At 37.9% G+C, this 22223-nt stretch overlaps 1 protein-coding gene across 2 annotated transcripts in view; it reads left to right on the top strand.

The window, feature by feature from the left end:
• Positions 1-315: 315 nt before the first annotated feature.
• The window catches only part of LOC121738059 (irregular chiasm C-roughest protein-like), an 85506-nt gene continuing 63598 nt past the window's right edge, over positions 316-22223 (top strand). For both annotated transcript variants that reach the window (XM_042129877.1, XM_042129878.1), the window contains exons 1-3: positions 316-525; positions 11591-11741; positions 12375-12455. In XM_042129877.1, coding sequence (XP_041985811.1) covers positions 394-525; positions 11591-11741; positions 12375-12455 — 364 coding nt within the window. In that variant the 5' untranslated portion in view covers positions 316-393. The remainder of the gene's footprint in view (positions 526-11590; positions 11742-12374; positions 12456-22223) is intronic.

Genomic DNA, 22223 nt, shown 5'->3' on the forward strand with positions numbered 1-22223 from the left:
GAAATTCGACGTTATAATTAAGTACGACTTTATCACATTACAAAATAAATTATTATTAAGTTGCAATAGAAAATTTAATGCAATGTTTTGACGCTAGAGTGCAGTATAAGCATGGACAAAAACGTTTTGTTTGACGTTTGACAACGTTATTGTCAATATTCTGATATGACGTGTGCAACATGTCGGATTTTGGTCAGATTGTTTACTATGTGTGCTAGTAACGCCCTCTGCTCCGACCTTTACCACCACCATTTCAATTTATGTTACTGTGCCTTTTATTCTAATTTTAAAATCTGATATTTTGTTACAGATAGCGGCGACGGGCCATCGATTATTTAAAAATAATGCCGTTCGAAAATAGAACGCGAGGGGGAAGTGAGAAATAAGTCAAAGATGAGTTATAAGTGCAGACTTACTAGTCGGTGTGTCCAACCGCTGTTCCTACTCCTGCGGACATGTGTGTTTGTGTGTGTGTGTGTGGACGCCTTCCAAGAGCAGAAGTTCGCGATGGAGCCGCAGGATCAGGTATGTTTCTTTTTCAAGCAATTTAGCCCGACCGCACATTATCCGAATTTTAGATCAGAAAAATTCGGGACGTAAGAAATTCTGATAGTGTGACGTGGGAGAGCCATGCTTCGGCACGAATGGGCCGGCTCGACCGGAGAAATACCACGTTCTCACTTAAAACCGGCGTGAAACAGTGCTTGCGCTGTGTTTCGCCGAGTGAGTGAGTTTACCGGAGGCCCAATCCCCTACCCTTTTCCCTTCCCTACCCTCCCCTATTACCCTATTTCCTCTTAAAAGGCCGGCAATGCACCTTCAGCTCTTCTGATGCTGCGAGTGTCCATGGGCGACGGAAGTTGCTTTCCATCAGGTGACCCGTTTGCTCGTTTGCCCCCTTATTTCATAAAAAAAGAAAGTGTGCGGGGTCTACAACACAATGTACCTATGAACAGAGTGCGTTCCGGCGGGCGTCCAAATTTTTCTGATCAGAAATTTCGGATAATGTGCGGCCGGGCTTAAAAAAATCTTAATTATTAATGGACTTTTCTCGTCCACTAGAACTTTATAATATAAGGGGGGCAACAACAATACACAGTACACTCCCTAGACAATAATTATTACTGAGTTTTAATGCACCCTGTAGAGTGAAGACGAACCCTGTTGTGAAGTTTGTTTCGAATTCGATAGAAAAAATAGGTACTTTGTCCTTTCCCTGGACTCAAAGTATATCCGTACCCAGCAAAGTCGGTTCAGTGGTTTGGGTGTAAGGAGGTAACAGACAAACAGACACACATTTATAATATTAGTATACTTGGCAGTAGTCAACGTTCTCAAATTGTATGTATTCGACTAAATAGCTCCAAAACTTTTTCAACTTGTTGGAAAAATCATTTTAAATAATCCAAAGTTAGAAGATTTAGACCACAATAGACATAACGACCAGTAGTTCGACTGCAAAGAGACGGACAGGTTTCAATATCTGTCAAATTCGTCGGGTTTCACTAGGACTATGAACGGAATGTGCCTCGCGCTGGCTGATATAATTTATTTTTAAATATTTAAAATAAAGATTTCAAAATTGGATTCTGACAATTTTAATCACATGTGCCAAAACACAAACAATAATACGACCAAAGAGGAACACGTCCATCGAATATGTCATAGTTTTAAATTCGTAGGTAACAAGTTAACAACCCTAGCGACGATTTTCGTCATAATACGTCAAATTTAAAAATTTCAACATCAGTTCTAAGTCGACATACTCTATCATTCTGTCTACTCTGTTTAGACTTTTCATAAAAGCTACACAAATATTAATACATAAAATAATATGACTTGTCACAACATCGCAAAGATTCCTATCTGCAAGGCAACATTGATATGAAATATTCAGATTTGTTTGAAGTATCTAACTCTGCTCATACATAAAATGACCGTTGATATTCAGGATGTTTATCTTACATTATCCGTGTTTCTTTATGAGAAATAAGGATTTGTTGGTAGATTTATGGATGTTAAATGTAAAGTAAGTACACACTTTTATATTCAAGGTCCGTTGTATTGTATCTTTACCGATATTATGTCAAAGACAATTAATTGTATGGTTAAAAACCCTTGTAAATATAGACTAGTTAAATGTTAAAATAGTGGGCCTTAAAGATTAAGTCCCAGACATACTCTAAGAGTATGTCTATCTGTAACTTCTTGAATGAATGAATGAATGAAAATACTTTATTGCACCAAAACAAACATGACATACAATACTTAATAACTATAAAAGTAAAAAGTACAAAAGGCGGCCTTATCGCTACAAGCGATTTCTTCCAGACAACCCTTATTGTAAAACTATAAAGTAACAGTAGTAATAGATGGTAGGTGACTACATAGACAGCTAAGTGTAAACTTTTTGAAATATATAAGTATATTACAAATACATACATACATATAATATAATATATATACATACATACATACAAAATAATACATACAAATAAAAAATAAATAGAAATAATACAATATCGGTAATTATGAGTTAATATGGACTAATTGTGACAAAAAATGTTCCTTCACGCCATTTTTAAAAATGTATGAGGACTGAGCACGTCTCAAAGATGTGGGTAATTTGTTCCACAGACTGACAGCACGAGCTGTGAATGAAGAGTCATAAAATTTTGTATTACGAGTGGGTGGTATTAGTGACAAATTAGTGTTTCGAAATGTTTTAACATTGTCATCTAAAAATGTAAACCTTTCTTTTAAGTAGGGTGGTGTCTTAGGGTCATATAAAATACTGTATAAACACGACAGTATATGAGCATTCCGCCGAAGTCGGATTGGCAGCCACTTGAGTTTGACACGAAATTGGGAAACGTGATCATACTTTCGCAAACCGAAAATAAATCTAATGCAGAGGTTTTGGAGGCGCTCAAGTTTATTTAGCTGCTCTTCTGTAATATTTGTGAAGCATATGTCAGCGTAATCGAGTATGGGCAATATGAGTGATTCTGCAAGCAGGATTTTAGTCGGGATCGGCAAAAAATTCTGGAAGCGCCTCAACGCACTCCACGCACCAAAAACTCTTTTGCTGGTCTCACTAATGTGCTTGTTCCAAGACAACGTTGAGTCAAGATGAATCCCAAGGTTTTTAACGGTTTGCGAGAATGGAATAATTTTACCATCAACCATTACGGGACAAAGGTTATGAACTTGAGCCCTTGTCAGAAGCCCTGGACTGCCAATGATAATTGTTTGAGATTTGACAGGGTTAATAACCAGTCCACGAGACTTACACCAAGCGCAGATACTTTTAAGGTCTTCATTAGTTCTTGCAATAGCTGATGGCAAGTCATTAACAGGTGCGTGAAGATAAATTTGCAGGTCATCGGCATACATGTGAGAGCAGGAGAAAATAATTATTTTTATTATGTTATTAATAAAGATACTAAACAATAAAGGTGATAAGACACCGCCCTGAGGGACTCCATCCTTGACTGTTGACCACTCAGAGGCGTCATCCTCGACCACAACACGCTGTTTACGGTTATTCAAATAGCTCCGGAACCATCCCACTACGGTAGGGGAAAAATTCATAGAGACCAGGAGTTGCAGGAGAATATCATGATCAACGGTGTTAAAAGCATTAGTAAAGTCCAACAGTGTTAAAATTGTTAATTCGCCGTTGTCCATGGCACGACGAATATCGTCGGTTACCTTTATTAATGCTGTTGAGGTGCTATGGCCAGGACGGAATCCAGACTGCAGGGGGTTAAAAAATTCCAACCTGTTTAAGAAGTTTTCAACCTGCTGATGGACTAGACGCTCCAGTACTTTTGATAAAAATGGCAAAATGGAGATTGGTCGATAGTCTTTACAAGATTGTGGGTTAGATTTTTTGGGCAGAGGGATAATTTTAGCTCTTTTCCAAGATTCTGGAAAAGTACCTGTTATTAATGAGTGATTTAGTATATCTGTTATAATGGGACAAATTATGTCTACTATTGGCACAATCATGTTTCGACCAAGTTCATCGCTACCAACAGCACTGGATGAAATCGACATTATATTTTTCTTAACCTCACTGAAAGTAACTGGACTGAAACAAAAAGGAGAATGACTTTCAGGAGGCTGCAAAGATAGTTGATGTAAGGTCTTAGTCTTGTCAGTCGCACTCAATGCTGTTGATGGCGATGAGAAAAATTTATTAAGTTCCTCAAGTCCTGTGTTGATTGGAACCTGCCCACTTCGATTAGCTATACCAAGCGACTTTAAAAATTTCCAAGTTTTAGCTGTCCCACCACTTTCTACCGACGAATGAATGTAGCGCCTCTGTGCATCTCGACACATAGTGTTACAGCGGTTGCGAATTTTGATGTATTTTTCGTGATGTTCATCAGTTCTATGTCGTCTGTAAGCAGCCTTAGCACGGTGTTTGCTAGTTATTAATTCTTTAATTTCATTAGATAACCAAGGGGCAGGTAGATGTTTTAATTTAACTGGCTTAAGTGGTGCATGGATGTCATATAGTTTTGTAATCATTAATGTAAAAGTTTCTATCTTATCATCGATGTTATCAGCTGAAGTAACCGGTGACCAATCCAGACTTTTTGCATCAACACGCAACTTGTCCAAGTCGATTCCGATAAAACTACGAACCATACGTATCTTATGTTTCAGTTTGGGCGGTTTTATCTTGCATGATGCAAAAATGAGATCATGACATGAGAACATGTCAGCATTGTACTGACCATGTTTGGAAATAGCTGTCGAGGATGCTACAATTATTACATCTAGAAGAGATGGCTTACTGTTGGGAGCACAATGGGTTGCATTTAAAGGTAGTAATTGCATATTACATGAGTTTACGATAGAAACTAACTTGTTGCACCTGGTATCATTTTTGAGTAAACATGTGTTCAGATCTCCCATGATGACTGTATGCTTATATGCCGGTGTTAGTTCTTCAAGTAAACTTTCAAAAGCTGTAAAATAATTAATCTGGGAAGAAGGACAATACAGAACACCAAGTAGAACCTTTGTGTGACACAGTGTTACTTCTATAAACAAATGTTCTGGAGCATTTACTGGTGGTGGCTGATTGGATGAGCTTATGTGGGAAAAAGAAATATCAGAGCGCAAATAAATTGCAACACCACCACCAGTTCGACCAGTTCTGTCATTGCGAATGAGCTGATAACCGGGTAAGTCATAACATTGGGAAGGGAGACATGGTTTAAGCCATGACTCGGATATCAGTATTGCATGAATGTTTAATTTTGGTGTAAATAATGCCAACATATCGGAATAGTGGGCTGGAATGCTCTGTGCGTTAATGTGGACAACATTTAAATTTTTATATTCTTGTTGAAACTCTAAGGCCAAAGATTCATTAAGAGAGATTAAAGATTCTGTGCTGTAAAATGAGCAATTTGATGAGGAACATGATGTAAAATCAATACTTTCACTACTTGAATTTAAATCCATAAATAATAATAAAATAAATATAATACAATACTAAATAATAATATAAAAAAAAAAAAGTATACAATAACACTAAAATAAACTCTAAATACGTTTCTGGTTAGGTGCAAAGCTACCAAGGGCCCACCCCAATGATGAAGCAAATGTTGTTTACATTTTACACTATTTCCATTAAATATAATGCTTAACTTTATTTGTAAACTAGTCTACGTAATAAATCTTCAAATGTCTTTCTATAACAATTTATACTAAACAATAACTAAACATATTTTAATCAATCCAAACATGCAAAATTGAAATCTTCTTCTTTCTTATAACACATCACTTGTCATAGCTTGACAGTTCATTTGATGTTATCTGTGGTCACTGATAGTTCAACGGAGCTGTCACCTGTCAAGCTAACAACCTTCAAAGTTCAATTTTGTCTGACCTAAAAATAATCTCTACGCCAAACAAATATTTAGCAAATACCTTATTAAATATTTACAGATAAAAAGAAATTAAAGCACAGTGAAATACTCTATACTACCCGCATTAAAAAGCATAGATGAGATGCAGGAGAGGAAATGAATAAGTATGCAACTTAGCATGCACTAATAACAGTAGGTATAAACATTGCCAAATACATAATGATCATAATATTATAATCATGAAATCTGCGAAAAAGCAAGTATATTTCATTACAAAATATAGCAACGATCCTAATGTATTATATGTTTTCTAACATTTAAAATTTGTATGAAATATACCTGCTAAAAGTTATATTATTGAAAGCTTTGATATGATTGAAAGCAAATATTTTAAGCAGTGTAGCATGAATCAGTAATCAGCAATAGCAAATGAATACTAATTAAATATTTAAGCAAATACTATAAGCAGAGTAGTATGAATACTTATTAAATATGGTAAGTACTAACTTATTTTCCTTTAATATTCTTCCTTGTCCTTGTTGCAGGTGGTTGTTTAAACTTAGGCACACTTCCCAATGGAGCAACTTCACTAGACACATCTGATGCATTACCAGTCATACCTGGCAGCTTATCAAGCTCAGAAAAATTGTGTATGCAGTGCCGTGACCCATCCGGACCTATTACAAAAATACTGCCATCCCGTGTCCATGATTTGGTCAAACCACAACGTTGCCGAGCTGCCATGAATAAGTTGTGCCTTTTCTTGGTTAGGTATTCGGTTAAAGTAATGCCAGTCTGTTTGAGCTTGGTTTTTGAATCCCATACTTTACTACGGTGGCTGAACTCCTTGAATTTAACCAAAATGGGCCTACACTTTGCCTCCTTAGGACGGCCCAGCCTGTAACAAAAGCTAATGGAGGAAACATCTATACCTGTGACTTGAAGTTTGTTCACAAAAAGATTCACAATTTTTTGCTGAAGATTCTCCTTGTCTTCTGGGATGCCATGAAGGAGCAACATCTTCTTTCTGCGTGCTGTCTCCATTTGATCCAAAGAATCTGTCAACAATTCTACCTGGGCTTGCAAGCTCTTCAGCGCCTGAAGTACAAACTCCTTGAAAATATTGAAGTCCGATGACAAGTTAGATGTGGGGCTTTCTGAGTGTGGTGCAGAACTTTCAAGGTCCTTCTGGAAATCTGTCATTCTTGAGTTAAACATTTCGGTCATATCCATGATTGACTGCTTAATTGACTCCATTTTGTGGCAATTTTAAGTGTTCTTGACGAAAAAATTTTATGATGTGAAAGTGATGAAATTAATTGGAAAATTATTGTGTGATTATGAAAAGGGGGCGCAGGTAACTTATAATTAATTACTACATTAGGATATTTACATAAACACTCAAATATTATATTAATTGAAAATAAATACTATCAGAGCACATAAAATTGCGTCTGTCTTTTTTGATCGCCTACCCGCGAAAACGCTTCTTCAACGCTGAACAGATTTAGCTGGTTTATGATGATTCATTGAATCCCGGGAAAGGACATAGATTATTTTTATCTCGGAATAATCGGCCAAGTGCGAGTTGGACTCACGCACTTACGTAAAATATTAGTGTTTTTGTATGGGACCCCCTTAATTATTAATTTTATTTAAATTTTATTATGAATATTTAAAGTACAAATAAAACTGAGTAATTTGTCATCATTAATAACTAGCAAAAAATGTTAAAAAAAATCACGTTTCTTGTATGGGAGCCCACTTTAAATATAAAATTTATTTTGTTTTTAGTATTTGTTGTTATAGTGGAAATAGAAATACATAATCTGTGAAAATTTCAACTCTATAGCTATTACTGTTCTTGAGTTACAGCCTGGAGACAGACGGACAGACATCGAAGTCTCAGTAATAGGGTCCCGTTTTTACCCTTTGGGTACGGAACCCTAAAAAGATACGGTTCCACGCGATAAACGATTTTTGGCGCAATGGAGTTGCAGGGTCATCTATAAGTTATTAAAATCACAAAGAACCATTAAAAGGGAGAAAAACGAGCTAGTCCAACATTGAAAACTTGCATTTAAAAATTTAAATAGCTCACAATTATTATTTTCATATTTTGTGAAAAAAAAATCAAACAATATCATATTATTATTATATTTTGTGACTTATGACGTTATGCTGCCACTATCACAAAAATCAATCCATACTAATCTATTTATATAAAACTCAAAGGTGACTGACTGACATGGTGATCTATCAACGCACAGCCAAAACCACTGGACGGGTCGGGCTGATGTTATTATGACGTAGGCATCCGCTAAGAAAGGATTTTGATCAATTCTACCCCCATGGGGTCAAAATAGAGGATGAAAGTTTGTATATAATAATACTTGTTAACGTGAGCGAAGCCGCGGGCAAAACCTCGTATTATTATAAATACGAAAGTGTGTCTGTCTGTCGGTATGTCTGTTAAGCCCCGGGTTCCCGGTTCGGTTCCCGCGTGATAAACGCGAGTTGCGGGCATCGTCTAGTTTTATCACAGAATAGATAATAGTTGGTTTTATCTAAACTGCACACATCTATGCCGATTTTCTTTGTAACTCTGAGAGGGTGGATATAATGCATTATTCTTTTGCGCTCCAACTTCCCCCCAAGGCGCCATTGAGATAAATAATGTATAGATGTGTCATTTCAGACGACATGAAAATATAGTTTGTGTACACAATTTATTTGGTTTATAAATAAATCTGTGAATAAAGTCTTGTAAAGTATGTTTGTTGTGTGAAAAACGGCTGTTGGTGGCTTTAGTTTTTGTGTTGGGGATGTTCAAAGCTTAAAGGTGACTTTTCGATGCTCGCGACCGCGACCGGCAAAAATTCAAATAAAATGTCGCTTTATGTCATAGCCATTAAGTTAATATACCTAGCGGAATAGAGCAACAATCTCGAGCTGTCAAACGAAACCAAAATTGGTTTCATCTGTGTGTAAAAATATGTGTACGTATACACTTACACAAGCATGATTGAACATGATTTCTATGAGATTAAATTGTCAACGTGCGGCACGTGCCGACTGGACGTCAAAAAAAGAGTGCTGCTGTCATGTATCACACGTCTCTTTTTACCACGCAGTGTTACTAGATAGTGACATCTCTCTTGCTCAGGCCTTTGTTTCTCTATTACGCTAGGTATATTAACTTTATGGTCATAGCCTGCAAGTTTCTGACTAGATGATTGCAACTGCGTTGCGCCAAAATTTAAACGAAAATCGTACATTTTTCCGGGATGAAATGTATTCTATGTCCTTTCTTGGGACTCAAAGTATCTTCATATTAAATTTCAGCGAAATCGGTTTAGTGGTTTGGGCCTGAGAGGACAGACAAAAAGATAGACGCAATTTTGCGTCTAGAATATTAGTATGGAATAATTATAGAAGTATAAATAGCTAGATTCTTCGTATAATGTAAGCTGACTAAAACGTTTCAAGCATACAATAACAACTTCTTTGAATCTTCAATAATCGTATTCAACAATACTACAAGGAAATGCAAAGGAAATATTGCATTCTTGGAAAACTGCTTTATTAAATTTAAAACGTTCTCTTATGTTTAACTGTTTATCGTTGCTATTACAATAGGGCCTCGATAGTCCGAACTCCGAACACCCAAAATTTATACCCTGTTCGGATGGACATTAAGGGAGAGCCATGCTTCGGCACGAATGGTCCAGCTCGAGCGGAGAAATACCACGTTCTCACAGAAAACCGGCGTAAAACAGCGATTGCGCTGTGTTTCGCTGAGTGAGTGAGTTTACCGGAGGCCCAATCCCCTACCCTATTCCCTTCCCTACCCTCCCCTATTCCCTTCCCTTGCTATCCCTACCCTCTCCTATTACCCTATTCCCGCATTCATCAAGCCCCATACGGTCACCGGTGACCGAGACACAATAGAAATTCTATTGTGTCTCGTTTTTCCACGATCGACGGGTTAAAAGGCCGGCAACGCACCTGCAGCTCTTTTGATGCTGCGAGTGTCCATGGACGACGGAAGTTGCTTTCCATCAGGTGACCCGTTTGCTCGTTTGCCCCCTTATTTCATAAAAAAAAATTACGGGAGTGATTTGTGCGGGGGAAGGGATGTCGGTCGGATTATAGAGGCGTTCGGATTAGCTGGGGTTCGGACTAGAGAGGCCCTACTGTATTTACTGTATTTAGATATTTGCGTGGGCTCCAAATCTACTGGACTGATTTTGATGAAACTTAGCATCCGCCAGCGCCAGTGCATTTTATACGATTTAATTAATCCATACTAATATTATAATAAATGCTAAAGTGTGTCTGTCTGTCTGTCCGTCTATCTGTCTGTCTGTAACCTCTTCACGTTCAAACCGCTGAACCGATTTTGCGGAATTTTGTATGGAGATGCTTTGAGTCCCGGGAAAGGACATAGGAAACTTTTTATCCCGGAAAAATGTACGGTTCCCGCGAGATAAACGAATTTTGGCGCAACGGAGTTGCACGCGTCATCTAGACATTTTATAAAACGATGTTGGCCCGTGGACGATACACATTTTTTTTTTAATGAAATAAGGGGGCAAACGAGCAAACGGGCACCTGATGGAAAGCAACTTCCGTCGCCCATGGACACTCGCAGCATCAGAAGAGCTGCAGGTGCGTTGCCGGCCTTTTAAGAGGGAATAGGGTAATAGGGGAGGGTAGGGATGGGAAGGGAAGGGAATAGGGGAGGGTAGGGAAGGGAATAGGGTAGGGGATTGGGCCGGCGGTAAACTCACTGACTCGGCGAAACACAGCGTAAGCGCTGTTTCACGCCGGTTTTCTTTGAGAACGTGGTATTTCTCCGGTTGAGCCGGCCCATTCGTGCCGAAGCATGGCTTTCCCACGTTTAATAGCTATGTCCACACTGTGCACTTTCATCTTCAATTTTCGTCATCAACTTTCATATTGGCGCATTCAATAATTGAACGCCTCAAAGAACGCAACGCCAATATTGTCATTTTTGAAGTTTTGGATATGGTCAGAGGGCATGCCTCACGTTCGCTGTTAACTGCGCAAATGTTAAAAACGCATGCCCTTGACGACCAGAAAAAGGCACAGTGTGCACAAAGCTAATATATTAATATTATAACAAAATTATACTTTTATCCTAGGCCTAGATCATAAAGTGGCATTTTATTTATTTCCTTTTTAAACCGAATAGTTATTTATTTATTTATTTACTTTAATAAGGTTCACCAACAGTACATACATTGTTACACATATAAAATAATTAAGCAAAGTAAAGATCTGATGTATGTACCAATTATAGGCGTACACATCATTACAAATTGAGTGACAAATTATTACAATTAAATAAATGATTTTAGACAAAGATAACAAAGATAAAGTTATTAACAGAGATAACAATATGACTAATATTTGAGTTACAGGAGAGAGTGCTTAGTGGTTTGAAGGGCATTCATCAAAGTGTTTTTAAATTTATTTATGTTATGGATAAATATGTCTATATCTTTACTGTCAGCTTTTAAGAGCTCGTTATAATAACGAGCCACGCTAGTAATGGGGTTAAAATATGAAATATTGTTTTTCTAAACTTGTAACAGAAATAGATTAGTTTTATTCGCTCTGCGTGCAGTTAGCGCTTATTAATGATGATGATAATGATTATGCTTCTCTTCCAGACAGCAGTAGTGGGCTCTCGAGTGACCCTGCCCTGTCGTGTAGAGAAGAAGGCAGGTCAGCTACAGTGGACGAAGGACGACTTCGGTCTTGGACTTCATAGGGAGCTCAGTGGGTACGACCGGTATAAGATGATTGGAAGCGACGAGGAAGGTAAGATTATTCTGCCTCTTTCTACCGATATGATAGATTTTTAAAGTCCTTGAAATGGTTCTTTTATTGTGGGTACACCTTCAGACAAATGAAGATGGAAGTTTGATAAACAAAAAAACTTGAGACCTGGTGTCGGGACACCCGAATGAAACAAAGTTATTTCTTATGTTCCAAAAACCTTTATACATAATTAATTACATATACACTCAAAAAAATTATCAAAAAAACGCCATCTCTTGACGCCCAGGAATACTATCAACGCTCTCTGCCCCTACCTTGCAGGTACTAATAAAAAAGTGTTGAGGTCAAATATCGTTCTGTCTAGCCCCCTTTACGCCAAACGTGCGATAAGGAACTTCGTTCCAAAAGTGATATATGCAAAGTTTGAGTGGCCTCAAATAGTGATTCGCAAAACTCTGCCTGTGAAAGGGTTCGACAGTTCAGTCTTAGAAAGCTCATAGTTCCATGTCCGTCCATCGATGCGTCTTGGGCTCATTATCCAAACACTGTTTATGCAAGAGATCTAGCATAAGCATAGGCAGAATATAATAATATCCAAAATTGCACGAATATCTACCACGCCAACAAATATTTTTCTCGGTCGAACTTTGGTAACTTTTTTATTACTTCCAGGCGACTACTCGTTGGACATTCGAGACGTCACGCTGGACGACGACGCAAAGTATCAATGCCAAGTCAGCTCAGGAGCGAGGGGTAAGTGTACATAAGATCTTATTATGGGGTAAAAGGAACATAGTTCACTATAAGCTCCTAGGGTATGAGGAACATTGTTTAGTTACCACTCTGTAATAAGTGGAAGAATGGGATAAAATGGCCATAGTTTATTTAACACTCTGGGGTAAGAAAGACGTTGTGTATTTAGCACCTTGGGGTAAAAGGGATACACTTTACCTTTTTATGTGGGGTTAGAGGATCATAATATATTTTCAACCCAGGGTAAAAGGATTTCTTTCTCTCTAATGTAAGAAAATAATAGTAGGTTTTAGGTAATATTATAATATAAAACTTTTTTTAACTAGACTTCATAACATTGTCAAAGAAGTAAAGAAAGATTTGTTTTTATTTCAACTCCGTAGGTAGTTTTTACGACTTTGCCTCCCAAGAGGTAATAAAGTCAACGTTTTATCATAAAAAGATAAACGGTTTGAACTGTGTGAGGTAGGAAAAAAAGATTGAAGTCAAAGGTATTTTAACGTGGTAGGTCCATCGTCAGAAACCTTTGCTTCGGCGCGAATTGGCTAGCGAACCAAAAAAAGTTTATACTATGGGAGTATCGGCAAAAGTGTAAACGAACAGAACTATACAGGGTGTAATAAAACAAGGTGATGTCACTTATAGAGAGTTCACTGTGAAAATAGCATTGCATCGCTGAAAGAGTATTTTTAGGGTTCCGTACCCAAAGGGTGAAAACGGAACCCTATTCATATGAGACTTCGATGTCTGTCTGTCCGTCTGTCTGTCCGTCTGCCTGTCCGTCTGTCTGTCACCAGGCTGTATCTCAAGAACCGCTGTAGCTAGACTGATGAAATTTTCACAGATTATGTATATCTGTTGCCGCTATAACAACAAATACTAAAAACAAAATAAAATTAATATTGAAGGGGGGCTCCCATACAAGAAACGTGATTTTTTTGGCCTTTTTTTGCTCGTTATTAATAATGGCAACAGGTAGGCACTTGAAATTTTCAGAAAGTCCTAAATTATATGTGTACTTTAATAATTAATAAAACCTGCCTCCCATACAAAAAACACAATTTTTGCCTTATTTTTGCTCTATAACAGTACGTGCGCGAGTCCGACTCGCACTTGGTCGATTATTTACTTGTGATTTGTATGGGCAAGCGCCCCCGCTCCGGGCTGCGTCATGAATTTTCCATATAAAGGTGAAAAAAAGTAAGTACTCTTTCAGCGGTGCCACTTTCACAGCAAACTCTTATATTACAGGGGGACCCATACACATTCACCATGTATAAAAGTTTTACTAATCATACCTGCCTGCCTAGCATACGCCAACGAGATATCTCACTCTCGAGATAATTAAAAACTACTCGTCTCATAATGTCAAAATCTCGACAATATCTCGACAAAACTCTATTTCGATGATAGATCTACGCGAGTAAAAATGTTTGTTTTGCTAGGGTCAATAGAGATGAAGAGATAATCCATCAAACATCGAGAAACATGTACAGTGAGATATCTCGTTATCGTATGCTAGGCAGGCATGTAAGGTATACCAGGTATATTATTATACCATATGGTACAGTGTTTGTATAGTAAAATTGAGTGTAATTACTCAAAATACGTGAGAAACGAGTGAGAATACTCGAAGTTTCGAGAACCATATGATTAAAATGATTTGGTTTGTTTCTTTACGTGATAACTCCTAAATTATAGGGTAAGGGTGATCCATACAGATGCGTGTGTATGTCTGTTACCTCTTACGTTTGTTTAGGACGATGCAATGCGATGCATTTTTTAACGAGCCGTTCCAAACTAAACTTTATTAACTAGATGAAAATATACATATTAGCACAGAATAAATTATACTAGAGATCGCCCAATGGTCGAAATTCGACCTTAGTTCTAACGACATTAGGACTACCTACTACCTATATTTTGTAAAGAATATTGACCTTATCATATTTTTTTTAACTTTTGTCTCTGGAACTCAGCTGATCTCAGACTGGCCGTGTAAGCATTGTCTAATAGTATCTCAGATTCAATAGAAAAACTTTAATCCATTTTCAATTTGTCACCTTGTTGTCAACAGACTTCAACCATAAATAAAAGACTATAATTCGTATGTATAGGCTTGTCACTCAAAAATCTGCATTTTTCCTAGTGTGTGTGTTGTAGTGTGTGTAATGTTTTATTTGTTAAAAAAATGTATGATAAAAGCATAATTTCAAAATAATATTAGCTCGATGCACTCCTTCACCATATCTATACTAATATTATAAATGCGAAAGTATCTCTGTCTGTCTGTCTGTCTGTCTCGCTTTCACGCCAAAACTACCGAACCGATTGTAATGAAATTTTGTATACAGATAGTCTAAAGCCTGAGAAAGGACATAGGCTACTTTTTTACTGGAAAAAAGGGTTGTCAGGGGGTGAAAATACGAAAATTTGTTCAAATTAAGTTAGTTCCAAAAATTCTGGAGCCGTGCGTCTCTTACATCGCGCTAACGCTTGCCCAACATGTTTCTATAAGAGGTGGTGGTCATACATTCGAGTTTCGATTTTTTTCGATTGTTATTTCTTTTTTACGTTATTTAATAAGTCAGTACTTTATATTATATACAGTGATACAGTGACGTAACCTTAAACCTATCAATGATAAATAGTTTATGGGTAAAGTTGTGTAATTGGGGGGCTAAATAAGCTTTAAAATTTGGCATAAAATATAAAGTTTAATTTAAAAAAAAAGGAATATTATGTGCACACTGCACAGCTGTTTTGATTTAAGGGGTACCAGGGTTTTTTTTATAAAAGCTTTTGACACCAATTTTGTTGACATCGCGCGCTATAAACTGAAGTCCACGCGGACGAAGTCGCGGGCAACAGCTAGTAAACTATAACTGTGCAAAATTTCATTCACCTACGTGTCCCCATTTTTCGTCAAAAGGGTTACAAAAATTTTTGGCTCACGTATTAATAATATAATAATAGATTAGTAGTACCAAATATCAGATTGATAGACTCGCTAGTGAAAATTTCAGAATTGTAACCATAGAGGTTCTTGCGATACAGCCTGGAGACAAACAGACAGACAGACAGGCGGCCAGATAGCAAAGTGTTAGTAATAGAGTTCCGTTTTTACTCTTTGGGTACGGAACTCTCAAAATGCTTTACATCACTGCGTCACGTCACGGCGCAATGTGAATATACCCTTAAACTTAAAAACTGCATAGCTGTTTGGATAAAATTTTGTATAGAAGTATTTTAAATCTCAGGAAATTAAAATATAGTTTTTAATCTCGGAAAAAGTGCTGTTCTAACGTGATTTTAAGAGAATAAACATGTACTTTTAGGGACAATAATTTGCCCTTCGTAAGAAGTGACTAAAGGTGATGATGATGAAAGAATTACTCGTACAATTTTTATTTCAACTTTAACCTCACTTTTCATCGATCTTCCACAGTGTTTTCTGAGCAAATTCACAAAGAAATTGTGTTCTTTTAATAAATTGGAAATTCTCTTTCTATGTTTAAAATTTTAAATTTCGAACGTATATTTTTTATTTTTCTCAATTTTACATCGCAAAGACTTACTGGCTATTGTAAATTGTAATACTTACATAATATTTTAAGGTTTTCAAATTTGCCATCTTCAATTTTGTTGACTGTTCCGGAGGTTCCGACAATGTCTTCAAAAACGATCATGATTAATTCGTAGCTTATTAATTATTATAATTATTAGTAAGCAAACTGACAATCAAATTTTACCCTTATTAGATTAGTTCAAAGTTGATTATTGCATTGTTATCTCCGTAACTCTTTTAAAAACATACAAGAATTGTATCAGAAATGGAGGATATCCTGCGATCGAAATTCGACGCTTGAGAATCGGTCGCCTGATTTACCTCCAGCTCCTATGGATCTTAAGTCTTAACCCATCAATCCCCAAGCAGCACCCGGCTGCCGCATAACAATTGAAAATCTATCGTGTCTGCTATTCCCACGATCGAGGACCGAGGTATTAAAGTTGCACGTGGTCTCGAAATGCGTACTGAGCCGCAGGCAAGAGTATATTAATACATTTAACATTATACATACTAAACAAACAAACAGCAATTCCTCAGTACGACCTTTTCATAATAGGCCAAGAGCCAGAGATAGCCAGATTTTCGTCCTTTTTGAAAAGATGAAAATTTTAGTTTACAGTTTAGACTATACGACGCCGGCAACTCCGATGCGCCAAAATTCGTTCATCGGGAACTGTAACCGGTCCAAAAAAATATTCCATGACCCTTCCCGGGACTTAAAGTATCTCCATACCGAATTTCAGCAAAATCGGTTCAGCTATTTGGGCGTGAAGAGGTAATAGACACACTTTCGCTTTTATAATATTAGTATGGATTTTTTTTAGACTTTGAGGTGGTCTGGCAGTAGGAAGCAACTGTCAAAAATGACCAGCAGTGAGAGACGAGACTTCTACAGTTATCGAAGGTCAAGTAGATAATAGTAATAGCTCCCACACCGGTTTCGGTGACGGTGGCCGGTTTCATTGAAACCAGGCCAGCTACGTAGGAGTTATTTTTATAATGCCCAAGTGTGTGCGCAGTACACAAGAGCACTCTCTATTCCTTCACTCTCATAACCCGGGACGGAAGACCGACACGACCTGCGAGAGATCAGGCGCAGGACCGACTTTTTACATGCCCATCCGACGCATGGATCATCTTACTTGTGATACAATCAGGTGATCGAACCCACGACCTCCGAGTCGAGACTCGAGAGCCGCGCTCCATACCACTAGACCACGGAGGTCAAGTAGACCTACATAACTGAAACTCCTAAAGTAACCGCAACCGAAACTCCACAGTAATTGCTGGTCGTCCGTCGTTATTACCTCTATAACGTCTCCGTGGTCTAGTGGTATAGAGCGCGGCTCTTGACTTACGGAGGTCGTGGGTTCCATTCCCGCGTTGGAAACATGTTATTTCCAAGTTTGGTTAGGACAATGCAGGCTGATCACCTGATTGTCTGACAAGTAAGATGATCCATGCATGGGCATGTAAAAAGTCGGTCCTGCGCCTGATAGATGTCTCGACGGTCATGTCGGTCTTCCGTCCCACTGGGTTATGAGAGTAAAGGAATAGAGATTGCTCTTGTCTTCTGCGTACACACTTGGGCACTATAAAATTACTCCTGCGTTGCTGGCCTGGTTTCAATGAAACCGGCCACCGTCACCGAATCGGTGTGGGAGCTATTATTATTATTATCTCTATGGGGGACTTTTACAGGAAAACTTTCAGGTTTTCTAAAATGACAAAAATCTGGCTGACGCTGGCTCTTGGGTTATAACCTTAGGGCACATAACCTTTTGAAGTATCAAGTAACTATTGTTGACTTAGAAACAGACTCAAGATTTGGATTTAACGAAACTTGAGTTGGGTAGGCGTATTTCCTCTTGAGGTACTTCCTTATCTACGCCGCGCAAGTAGTCTCTCCCTCATTATCATTATAATCATCATCATCGTCATCACCAGGTCAGTCGTCACGTTTGACGCGGTAGTAACTTCTTAGTCCAAAAGCTATATCAATTACGACACAGTAATGCACAGATCTATGTAATCTAAGTATCGGCATCTTGATAACAGCCCAGTAAATATTTGAAGAAATTCAAGTAATTACCCGTATTTGTATATTTTACGGACGGTGCAGACGAGCGACAAATCAGAAAAACAAACAAATAAAATATAATGTTTAGCTAATACAAACACCCCCCAACTTAAAAATTTTAATAAGAGGATAATTCCAAAATATTATAACCAACCCACACTAGAAGTTGATTAGAAAATTTAATGAAAATGAACCTTACATTTTCAGCATTTTGCGGGCTAATCATGATAGGGCTATTGCTGAAAAACACTCTACATCATGTCAGCTTTCACACATAAATAATTGGATCAAAATCGATCTACTCCTTTGGATGCTACGACGCCATAGATAGACATGTCAAAATTATTTAACCCTTTTTAGGGTTCGCAAAACCGGGCCCTATTACTGAGACTTCGATGTCTGTCCGTCTGTCTATCCGTCCGTCTGCCTGTGTGTTTGTCTGTCTGTCCGTCTGCCTGTCTCCAGGCTGTAAGAACCACTATAGATAAACTTCTGAAATTTTCACAGATTTTCTATTTTTGTTTGGGATTAAAAATTTGAACTCGTTTCTTGTGGCCCGTCTGCACTGCCCAAAACACCGTATTTTAACCAAATGTCCCAACCGTTATCGGAGAACCAATTAATAAAGCGGATTAATTATATTATCACTAATTAACTTATCTTTCCATCTAACTTAAGTGGCTCCTATCTTTTGGGAGTTGTCTTTGAGTTACAGGTTAGATCATAGATAAGTATTTCAAAAACCTTAGTTAAAATTGTCTCGTTAAATGCTTGGAGTCGTATCACACACTAGATTCAAATATCAAATCCCGTCAAAACTGTACATTTCGGATTACCGAAATGTACAGTTTTGACGAGATGTATAGATTACTATATAAATTAAAATAAAAAATTAGAACGGCTAAAGTCTGAACCGATTTGACTTATTTTAGTCTTGTAATATCCGTGGAAGTCCATGGAAGGTTTATAATAGGGGGAAAGTGACACGAAGTTCACCAGCACTAAACGACCATCAAGTATTAAATATAATAATAATACTCCCCACACCGATTTCGATGGCGGTGGCCAGTTTCATTGAAACCAGGCCTGTTACGCAGGAGTAGTTTTATAGTGCCCAAGTGTGTGCGCAGCACACAAGAGCACTCTCTATTCCTTTACTCTCATAACCCAGTGGGACGGCAGACCGACACGACTGGCGAGAGATCAGGCGCAGGACCGACTTTTTACATGCCCATCCGACGCATGGATCATCTTACTTGTCAGACAATCAGGTGATCAGCCTGCATTGTCCTAACCAAACTTGGAAATAACATGTTTCTAACGCGGGATTCGAACCCACGAACTCCGGATTCGAGAGCCGCGCTATAACCACTAGACCACGGAGGCGTTTAATATAAACTTTTATTAATCAGCTGTTACAATACAAAAAAAAACTTTGGCTACCCGAGTTTTAAATCTTAACCATTTCCGAAACCTGCTTGAGACACAAAGAAATTTTTTCACAATCGATCCAGACGTTTAATATTATGATAGGATAATATTATAGTGCCTACTTAGGTAAAGTCTATATAAATAAAACTCAAAGGTGACTGACTGACTGATTGACATAGTGATCTATCAACGCACAGCCCAAACCACTGGACGGATCGGGCTGAAATTTTGCATGCAGGTAGATGTTATGACGTAGGCATCCGCTAAGAAAGGATTTTGATCAATTCCAACCCCAAGGGGTTCAAATAGGGGATGAAAGTTTGTATATAATAATACTTCTTAACGCGAGCGAAGCCGCGGGCAAAAGTTCGTTTTATATATTTGAATAGTAAAACCCTCTTAGCCTAATTGGTTAAAAACCTCTACAAAAAAGACACAATCCCATCAAAGGACTTAAAAATATAATAATCTATTTTAACATTAAACTTCAGTTAGGTTTTAACAGCGAATTAACTTAATCCTTAAACCTCTTATCTTTTGTTTAAGTTAAGCAATTCGCTTTATTAAATCTTACATTGAGCTTTTGAAATTCTCTTCAATACGAACATTGAAAATGTTGTCAAAGAAACCATTGCTTAAAGATGTTGAAATGTATAATATTTTGTATATTAAATTAATTGGCTCTTTTGTATAGTGATATTTGAAATACGTCTTTGATTATAACATGATAAAAAGATCACTGTAGCAGCGGCTCTCAAACATTCTTAGCGGATTTCTTGGACCCCAAAAAATGTGTTCATTTTTAACCGACTTCCGCCGTTGCCCGTTTGTGAACCGATTTTCAAAATTTTTGTTTTGAATGAATGTATACTGAGTGACATTTTAAAGGTTGTTTTCCCACAGTAAAACGATTCTATCTTAGTACAATAGATTTGTGAAGTTTTTTTTATTTCAAATCATAAATAAAATTCAGCCGGGTATAGCCGCTCGCGCCTTTTTTTTCCATTTATTGGCACTTCGGCTATAACTATGGCCAGTGTCGAGTATAGTATTATGGCGGGAAAACAATATTCTTTATACAATTTTTTCTATATTATCATCAGGTCAGTCAGGTCTAAAGTCTAGTCAAAGTCTAAGTATAAAATCAATACAGTCAAGAAGTGAAGTCGGTCGATTCAGTAAAGTGGTAGGACGCTTTACTGAAACTTTTGATGGAGTTTTGGAGGGAACACAAAAGAGCACGTTTCTGGTTATTACATCACTTTCCTACACTTGTGCATGATAACGAATATTTAATGGTTAATATCCTACCAATATTACACATTAAAAACCCAGATAACACAATTTTAGGAAAATAATATAAAAACACAACATCACTCTTTCACATTCTTCCAAAAACCCCCCCGCTCGCGCCTATCGGCATAAAGTGGCCTTAATACGTCATACAAAATATTTTTTTATTTTCGAAAAATAACTTGCATGATTCGATAGTACTACTATTTATACGTGGGAGAGCCATGCTTTGGCACGAACGGGCCGGCTAGACCGGAGAAATACCACGTTCTCACAGAAAACCGGCGTGAAACAGCGCTTGCGCTGTGTTTCGCCGAGTGAGTGAGTTTACCGGAGGCCCAATCCACTACCCTATTGCCTTCCCTACCCTTCCCTATTCCCTTCCCTTCCCTTCCCATCCCTACCCTTCCCTGTTACCCTATTCCCTCTTAAAAAGCCGGCAACGCACCTGCAGCTCTTCTGATGCTGCGAGTGTCCATGGGCGACGGAAGTTGCTTTCCATCAGGTGACCCGCTCGTTTGCCCCCTTATTTCATTAAAAAAAAAAACTATAGGTGAATCGTTCTGCTGCGAAAAAACAACTAATAAAATGTCTTATGTCACGTTGTATATCTCCATGCTTTCGGTTTGCTGGTCTTTGATGACATATTTTGTAAAAACAATTTATGTACCACTCGCGAATAACGCCTTTTCGGAGCCCCAGCAAGCGTAGCATGGTCACCATAGAAACAGTTTCTTTCTTCGGAAGAATCGACATACTGACAGATTTTATCGACAAAATGGCGGATTTCCATTGTCTAACTAACTGTATGGGCAAATTCTTGAAGCTGGGGCGCTTGCCCATAGAATCCATAAAAAAATTTGCTCGTTTAAGAGACGCATACACACCCTAAGGTATTATCAGAGGGCCTAGACAAGCGGCAAGCGATTATCGTAAACGCCAATGCCACAAAATGTATGGGATTTGACATTAGCATTCGCTAGCGAAGCGATGACTTATGTCAAATCGCATTTTGTTAGCGTTTACGATAATCGCTTGCCACTTGTCTACTAGGGCAGTAAGTTTGATTACACCCTGTATATCGAAGCCATGTCGAAGCTGTATTAATTTAGGATTAAAGCAGTAGTATACTACCATTAAGAGGAGTCCACACCGTCTTTTTTTAACCGACTTCCAAAAAGGAGGAGGTTATACGTTCGTCTGTTTATATTTATATTTTTTTTTGTATGTTCAACCATAACTTCGCCGTTCGTGGACCGATATTCATGATTATTTTGTTGTTGTACAGGTTTGAATCCGAGGTTGGTACCATGTTCACAAAAATGGTGATCTGAAGATGGGATCCCTGAGGAATCGAGGGGACTCCTTGAAATTTGTATGGAAACATATAGTG

Source organism: Aricia agestis, chromosome 22 (assembly GCF_905147365.1).
Source record: "Aricia agestis chromosome 22, ilAriAges1.1, whole genome shotgun sequence".
Classification (NCBI taxonomy): Eukaryota; Metazoa; Arthropoda; class Insecta; order Lepidoptera; family Lycaenidae; genus Aricia; species Aricia agestis.